Source organism: Porites lutea, chromosome 6 (genome assembly GCF_958299795.1).
Source record: "Porites lutea chromosome 6, jaPorLute2.1, whole genome shotgun sequence".
Lineage (NCBI taxonomy): Eukaryota > Metazoa > Cnidaria > Anthozoa > Scleractinia > Poritidae > Porites > Porites lutea.
In genome coordinates this window covers 18653234-18662084 of record NC_133206.1, presented here as the reverse complement: position 1 = coordinate 18662084, position 8851 = coordinate 18653234, and the positions used below count along the sequence as shown (strand labels likewise).

General features: G+C 38.6%; 1 protein-coding gene across 2 annotated transcripts in view; it reads right to left on the bottom strand.

Annotated features, from left to right (window-relative positions):
* Nucleotides 1–2449: 2449 nt before the first annotated feature.
* LOC140942349 (myotubularin-related protein 13-like) overlaps nucleotides 2450–8851 on the bottom strand; it is a 45328-nt gene continuing 38926 nt past the window's right edge. For both annotated transcript variants that reach the window (XM_073391303.1, XM_073391305.1), the window contains exons 36-39: nucleotides 6802–6912; nucleotides 5196–5292; nucleotides 4712–4749; nucleotides 2450–3762 (exon numbers count right to left, since the gene is read on the bottom strand). In XM_073391303.1, coding sequence (XP_073247404.1) covers nucleotides 3670–3762; nucleotides 4712–4749; nucleotides 5196–5292; nucleotides 6802–6912 — 339 coding nt within the window. In that variant the 3' untranslated portion in view covers nucleotides 2450–3669. The remainder of the gene's footprint in view (nucleotides 3763–4711; nucleotides 4750–5195; nucleotides 5293–6801; nucleotides 6913–8851) is intronic.

Genomic DNA, 8851 nt, shown 5'->3' with positions numbered 1-8851 from the left:
ATTCTACAAAGAAAAAACGTCTTTCTACGCTTTAAAATCATCGCCAATTGATGAGCTAATAAATCCGCAAAGATTCACTCACAAAAGCACTGATCGCAACGATCGCTAGAGAGCTTGGTTGTATATGGTTTGCCCCTGCGAAGTCTAAGGGGGCGCCCCCACAGGTCATGTGCAAACCGGGCGAAACCGCTGGCAGCATTAGCTCGTGATTAACCTTGCCTAAATTACATTTAGCCACATAAAGAAACAAAAAGTTCAAAAAGTCGAAAATTTTCAATTTTTCAAAAGAGGTTAGTCCATGGTTTTGGTCAAAAATTGTAAGGTTTTCCATCCTTTTATTTAAGGCAAAATAGGCCAGAAAAATGTGTTTCACGATATTCTAGAAAGAAAAAACGCTTTTTGAAGACGATAAAAACAAGAAGTTTAAAAGGTCGAAAATTAGTATTTTTGGCAAAGGGGTTAGTCCATGATTTTGGTCAAAAATTGGCAGTTTTTCCATTTTTTTTATTTTAGGCAACATAGGCCAGGAAAATGTGTTTCACGATATTCTTGAATGAAAAAACATTTTTCTAGACCATAAAAACAACAACTTAAAAAAGATGAAAAATTGGAATTTTTCCAAAGGGGCAAGTCAATGGTCTTGGTCAAAAAATGTCAATTTCTCCACTCTTTTATTGTAGGCCAAATAAGCCAGGAAAATGTGTTTCACGATATTTTAAAAAGGAAAAATGCCTTTCTAGGCTATAAAACAAGAAGTTTAAAAAGTCGAAAAATGGGAGTTTTTCCTAAGGTGTTAGTCCATGGTTTTGGTCTAAAGATATCAATTTTTCCATCCTTTTGTTTTAAGCAAAAAAGGTAAGGAAAATGTGTTTCACGATATTCTAGAAAGAAAAAACCTCTTTCTACGCTTAAAAAACAAGAAGTTCAAGAAGTCGAAAATTATAATTTTTCCAAAGAGGTTAGTCCACTGTTTTGGTAAAAAATTGTGAAGTTTTCCATCCTTTTATTTAAGGCAAAATAGGGCAGAAAAATGTGTTTTACGATATTCTATAAAGAAAAAACGCTTTTCGAAGACGATAGAAACAAGAAGTTTAAAAGGTCAAAAATTTGTATTTTCTCCAAAGGGGTTAGCCCATGATTTTGGTCAAAAATTGGAAATTTTTCCATTTTTTTTTATTTTAGGCAACATTGGCCAGGAAAATGTATTTCACGATATTCTAGAATGAATAAACATTTTTCAAGACCATAAAAACAATGACTCAAAAAAGTTGAAAAATTGAAATTTTTCCGAAGGGGTATAGGTCAGTAGTGTTGGTCAAAAATTGTCAATTTCTCCACTCTTTTATTGTAGGCTAAATAAGCCAGGAAAATGTGTTTCACGATATTTTAGAAAGCAAAAAAGGCCCTTCTAGGCTATAAAAACAAGAGGTTTAAGAAGTCGAAAAATGGGAGTTTTTCCTAAGGGGTTAGTCCATGGTTTTGGTCTAAAAGTATCAATTTTTCCATTTTTTTGTTTTAGGGAAAAAAGGAAGGAAAATGTGTTTCACGGTATTCTAGAAAGAAAAAAGTCTTTCTACGCTAAAAAAAAAAAAAAAAAAGTTTAAAAAGTCTAAAAATTACAATTTTTCCATAGAGGTAAGTCCATGGTTTTGGCCAAAAATTGTCAAGTTTTCATCCTTTTTTTCGAGGCAAAATAGGCCAGGAAAATGTGTTTCACGATATTGTAGAAAGAAAAAACGCCTTTTGCAGACGATAAAAACAAGAAGTTTAAAAAGTCGAAAATTGGTATTTTTTTGGCAAAGGGGTTAGTCCATGATTTTGTTCAAAAATTGGCGATTTTTCCACCTTTTTATGTTAGGTAACATAGGCCGGGAAAACGAGTTTCACGATATTCTGGAAAGAAAAAACGCGTTTCTACGCTATAAAAACAAGACGTTCAGAAAGTCGAAAAAGTAGAATTTTCCAAAGGGGTTAGTCCCTGGTTTTGGTAAAAAATTGGCAATTTTTCCATGTTTTTATTTTTGGGAAAATAAGCCAGGAAAATGTGTGTCACGATATTCTTGAACGAAAAAAACGTTTTTCTAGACGATGAAAACAAGAAGTTAAAAAAGTTAAAAAATTGAAATTTTCCCAAAGGAGCTATTCCATGGTTTTGGTCAAAAATTGTCAGTTTTTCCATGTTTTCTTTAGGCACAATAGGCCAGGAGAATGTTTCACGATATTCTCGAAAGAAAAAACGCCTTTCTAGAGTATAAAAACTTGAAGTTAAAAAAGCCAAAAAAATTTGCCAGCAAAGGAATGCGGGAAGAAGAAAACGGGCGACTGATTTTCATCCATCCCATAGTCTCTTGCGCTTCGTCACCAGTCACTAGAGTGTCACTTGTGTTTCGAGTTTCCCTCTGTGGGAACAAAGAAGCGCTTGAGGAAGTCATTGGTAACACTCAGTCACTTAATGACAATTACAGGCTTTATTCTAAGGCAAACCAAGAATTTACTACTTTACAAAATACATTATTCCCAAGAAATAAAAATAATTTACTATTCGTTTTTACAAGAACCATCAAGCAAAAGTGGCGTAGCCGAGAGCTGGTAAGTCAAGCCGCATAAATCCTACTATACTTAGATAAATTAATCTAAAAAAAGCTTGACTCGACATTCAGCATAATTAGCAATAGAGATCCTTGACATTTTCATAGATGAGGGCATGGAAAACGAACAACGAAAAATGACATCTGTTCAGCGTTACTACAGTTTGTCTCGGCAAAACAACAAAAAATTGCTTACACCACTATGGTACAGCAGTTCCATTTAAACTATTCAAAATCGTTACAACTAGAGGTGAGAAGGGCAGGTGAATCCCTTAAAACCCTAAGGATTCTCCAGAGTTGCGTGGAAACGCTACTCTAGAGAATCCTTAGGGTTTTAAGGGATTCACCTGCCCTTCTCACCTCTAAAATTTTCACAGGGGACGAGAGCAGTTTAGACACGGAACGCAGAAGTATAGCTTATTCCAGCAAATTCACTCTCATAAATACAAAGCTTAACATTGCATCTATCTTGTTAAAATCTCTCACAACGTTAAAAATTATATATCAATATCTTATAACATTTGACTTCACTAAATTAATCTACAATTGCTATTCCTGACCTGCGGAAACCATTCAATCATTTCTTCCACCAGCCATTATTATTAAAAATTTCCACAATTTCTTGACTTAGTTCAAAAGTATCGTGAACTGGGAAATGTGTATCTGCTAATCCAAATGCCATCTTATCATACTGTGTGCTACTACATATGGTTCCAAAGAGTATTAAAATGTACAATTCTAATTAATTTTCCAAAATCAGGCACGATAAGGAATTGACTAAAAGGAAAAATAATGAAAAAATGCTGCAGTTTGTTAGCACCGTGGCTATGTCCCTGACTGAATGTCATAGTGGAGAAATCTAAAAAGCAAGGCTGAAAGATTCCTGTCTTGAGTACTCTGTCATCATTGGATTCTAGCGTACTTTGCTTATGGCTTACTGTACTGTCCTTTCGTAATAACATTTCCCCTTGAACTGCTCTTGAACTGGAACTTATTTCAATGACATATATCAGAAGTGGATTCTTTATCATATCGTTGATGAAGCTTGTAATTTGTAGTAGCTCGTATCTGTCGCAGCACATCAAACGTTCATATTTTGCAACTTTTCCACCCAGATTTTAGCTTCTTCAGGACTCTCGCACATGAGATTGTAGACTCGCTTTGTAGTTCTTAGCTGTTAAAGGTCAAAGAGTCCATGGATTAAAAGAAAAGCTTCCTCTCAAGTCAGATTTTCACTATAAAAAAGGTCTTTATTAGACTGTTCAGTCCCTCTTTTTCCGCAATATCGTCGAGATCGAGAGCTTTGCGTATCTTGGATGAGTGTCAAATCTACTTAGGGGGCGGGGGAGCGGTTTGGGAAGAGACGTCTGTTTTCGCAGGCTACCTACCTACCCGCACCCTTTGCACTTATCAAACCAAGATGTCCGCCCGTAACTGTAAGCGCTCGATCCTGACGATCTTACGAAAAACTTTACAGTCTAGGGTCTTATTCATTGCGGTATGCAAGTAGGGTTTTGCATGATGTTATAATCTTACGCCTTCCCGTTCTACTCAAAGCAAGTTTAACAAGCCTGTAAAGGGGTCATGCGAAGATGAAAAGGCAATTCAAGTATCAATCTCTATCACTGGACGAAATATAACAAAACCACTAGGAACACTAGAACCCCGGTACCTCGCCAGTCAAGGGACACGAAAAACGATTCGAGTTCGCGGGAAATTCGAGTTATCGAGGTAAATTTCAGTGAAATTTTGATCAAGGGAATTTAAATTTTCTTCGAGTAGGCGGAAATAAGAGTTATCCGAGTTCGTGTTATCAAAGTTCTACTGTCTTTCAATTTATAGTTTGGTTGTATTAGCAGCCTCTAGTTGCCACGCTGCGTGATTGGTCGCAAAATATCAACCTACTCTCAATCGTCCAGTCACAAGCCAAAACAAAAACGTCGTCACTCCCACGCACGATTTTTCCCGCTTTGAGCTTTTTTGAGTGCCACTTCTAATAGGTCGATTGATTGCCTGCGACCGTGTTGCAATGGGCTAGTGATTACTTTCAGAATGGTTTTGCGACATTTGAAGGAAACAAGTCTAGCTTACAACATTGTTGCAATAAATAACATTTAACTCACATCAAAGAAGGCTCCTTTTTCTGAACCTTTAGGAGCACCTACAAAGAAAAAAAGACATTAGAAGTGATATGATACCTGACAGAAGACGATTACTAAACAAGGGAAATATCTCCTTCAGAAGATTAACATTGAGTTACGTGACACGATTGTAGATTTTGATGTCTGAGGAAATACCACCATTTATAGTGAAAGCTATCGAGCAATGACCTTTCCGTGTTACTGCTTATATTATTAAGCCTTCAAGATGGTTGTAACTTAGCAACCCGTGGAAGCTATCCTACTGAAAGCCGGTTACCGTGGCCCTGTTTATCGTGCTGAACAAGGATTGTCCGACAGCTGGGCCTGGACACTTAAATACGAACTTTGAGCAGTACTTTCATTTGGTACTTAAAAGCAAAACAGTCGAACTGAAGACGCTCTTATCTGGTTTTTACCAGGTTTTTTAGGGGAAGCTTAACAGAGTAACATGAATCGTTTCTTTTACCAGGAGGAATGCTGTTGAGAGCTTGCACCGCAATCATCTCTCCAAGATCAACATAACCTTGTAAATGCTGGTCATGTTCACCATCGTAATATCGCAGCTAAAAAAGAAAAGAAAAGAAGCAAATATATCAAACTCTTAACACATTATGAGGGTGTGAGGGACACGACTTCATCAGTATAACAGCCTACGTTCGATATACTAAAATCCTGACACGACTCTGAGGCTTTCTGGTCATTTTTCTATATTCGGTTAGGTTTTTTTGTGTTCAAGTCTCTTTTGAGAATTGCGAGACAATGGAGTCGCGAAAAATTTGCAATTTTGTCCCAGAAGCCTCGGAGTCATGTTAGAAGTTTAAAAAATCGAACGCGGGCTATTGCTGTGGAGTGTTTTACTCTGATTGCACTGATTGATTGCCATAATAATTGACGAACATGGTTATTTCTTTTTGTAATACCAACGCCTAGTGAGATCATGATCTTTCACCTCCCCAGTCACCTACGCACAAATGTTACGGAGCCCTAAGTTTATTCCCTCGCGTTAACGAAACCTCTTCAGCAGCACTATGCTTTTTTTCGCTTTAGTATTAGGATTGAAAGGTGAATGGTTGTATTGGAATCACACTACAGAGCCAGGTCAGGGGCGGATCCAGGATTTTTTTTAGGAGGGGGTGCACTCGTCTCTTGCTCTACTTCAACACCAATAAACCACATAGTTTTTTTTTTTTGGCAGAATACCAGTTGTATTAGAAAACGGCAGGTCATCTCAGGCGGGGGTGCGCACCCCCTGCACCCTCCCCCTAGATCCGCCCCTGCAGGTGCCCACATAACAAAAGTGCTCTCCGCATTATGATGGTCGGGATTGCAGGAGGTTTGCTATCCTTGGAACCAAGAGAACAAAAAAAAAACAAACAAAAATTAATATTGTGCTGCTACAACACTCGCTTCTTCTTGACACTAATGTGATTCCAACCCCAAAAGGGTTAATTTCATCTCTTCTGGACTACTGGGGTGTTCGTAAGGAGAAATTGAACCCAGCTACTAGCGGAAGCAAAAAGAAGGAAAACTGCTGAAACACTTGTATAACAACAGGCATGGAAACTTTAGAAGTATGACGATTTGTCCGACAACATAATAAGGTACCGTAAAATGCCGAAAATAAGCCCCGAGGCTTATATTTTTCAAAGGCCCTTTTTGAGGGGCTTATATTCGGAGGGGCTTATGTACGGAGGGAAATTTGCGTTTCAAAATCGATTGGGCTAGCTTGTAGTGGGAAGGAAATTTACCATTTTTGCTTTATTTTACTTAGTATTAGAGGGCAATTTTCCAAGTACAAGCCCCCCGGGGGGGCTTATATTCGGAGAGGTGATTTAACGGAGGGTTTTTTGCGTTACGATTTTGGGGGGCTTATATTTGGAGGGGCTTATTTTCGGAATTTTACGGTACCATGCAACAATAAAGGCATGGTTTTTTTTACTGTCTGACAATCATCACGTGGATACATCTCAGAACTTTTAGCTTCTGATTGGCTGCTAATCATATCAAACACTGCCGTCATGGAAAGTAGCCTTCCATAGGCCTCTCTTAAGAAACAACAACAAACTTCGAACCTGATTTCTCTGTGTATCCAGGACAAACCACCTGGCCTTCCACTGCCTTAGAAGATGTCCTTTCTTATAAAGATGGCCGCAGTGAAGTTTTTTAGTTTGGGATGCGTCGGTCTGTTAAGTAGAAATGTCAATGTAGGAAATAAATTACCTCAAGGAAGTGTAGGGCGGGAAATCTTTGTTACCAACTATGATATATTTCTAACTATCCTTACAAGAAGCCGTCAGATTCGGGGACGAGATTTGACTTTTTTCTGCGTATCGGGCTTAAAAAATACACACTCTGAAAAGCTTAATTTCCCCTTTTTCACCAGAATAGTTAAGCGATTATTTTCATTGAAGGAGGAGGAGCCCCCTTCCGATTGCAGAATGATAAAACGTCTAACATTTGATAACTTGTTTCCGTCATTACAACATTTTCGCTAAAACCCGCAGTAGAATGGCGAAGGCTATCGCGTTTTCTCGCTGGTTCACGCACGCGCACTGGTCAGTATTCAGAAAATTTTGTCCTGGTCTTAGAATCTGAAGGCCTCTATTATTTAGGGGCAGGATTAACAACAATTGCCTCATTGTTATTGGCTTGCTTGCTTATTTCGAGCGAACTCGAACTCCATTAACTAGCTTCATCCATTCCTTCCGGTTTTCCATGATGTTCTTCAGTTCAGCTATGCTCAAACCAGTATCATTTTGCAGCTGGTCTACGTATGTTAATGCTGGTCTTCCTCTCTTTCTTGCGCCGTGCTTTGGTTCCCAGAGTAGTAAATCACTTATCACCTCATCCTTTTTTCTCCAACAGTGTCCTATAAACCGCAGCCTCCTGATCATCAGTGTATCTGTAATCTTAGGAAGATTGCCGTACAATTCTTTGTTGGTTTTATGCTCCTTCCAGGAAACTCCAAGAACTGCTCTGAGCATTCTTGTGTACGTACCATCTAATCTATTCATCATCTTTCCAGTCATCGTCCAGCATTCAGCACCATAAAGCAGTACACTTTCAACTGTGGCCCGAAAGAAACCTATTTTGAGATGATTTTTTAGGTTTGATTTCCACACTTTCATTATTTTGTTGAGTGCACTCCAAGCGTGTCCAATTCTTATATTCATGTCCTTTTCACCGGATTGTATCCACGAACCAAGGTATTTGAAGTTATCTACTTGCTTCAATTTGTTCCCTGCCAGTGTGACAAGATCACCTACAGGTTGATTGTACAGCATGTATTCCGTTTTCTTGTAGTTAACATGCAGACCCACTGTTTTCGCAGCAACCTCCAGTCTTAATAAGAGAAGTTGTGCCTCTTCAAGATAGTCAGAAATTAGGGCAAGATCATCCGCGAAATCAGTGTCGGTGATGTATGTTGCTACATGACGGGAGCTCTGCCGTGGTGTAAGAGTGAACCCAGTGTGTGTTTCTCTAGTAGCTTCTCTAAGGGCATAATCCAAGGCTATGATAAATAGGAAAGGTGCGAGTGTGTCTCCTTGCAGAACTCCCGCAAGAATTTCAAAGAATTCCGTATCACCATCAGGAGTTATCACCTGTGCTTCGGTGTCCTTGTAGAGTATGCTGATGGTATCCACTATCTTTGTTGGAATTCCATATGCCTTCAAGATCTCCATCAATTTCCCACGATGTATCGAATCAAAGGCTTTACTGAAGTCTACGAAAGTCAATATTGCAGGAAGCTGTTTTTCTTTTATTCCCTCTATGAGCCTACGCAGAGTTAAAATTTGCGGTAGTGTAGATCTACCCGTACGAAATCCATTTTGGTTCACCCTGAGCAGAGGATCCAGATGAGGTCTTATTCGATCCAATAGAATCTTGTTATAGATTTTCGCAGCTGTGACAGTTAGGGATATACCACGATAGTTTCCTGTGTCACCCAAGTCACCTTTCTTTGGTAGGGGTATTATTCCACTTTTAACCCATATATTCGGTCGATCACCATTGAATGTTTTGTTGCAGATGTCAAGCAATTGTTGATTTAAGGCACCAGTTTTCCAGACTTCAATTGGTATGTTGTCGAGACCATGTGCTTTGTTATTTTTGAAACCTTTG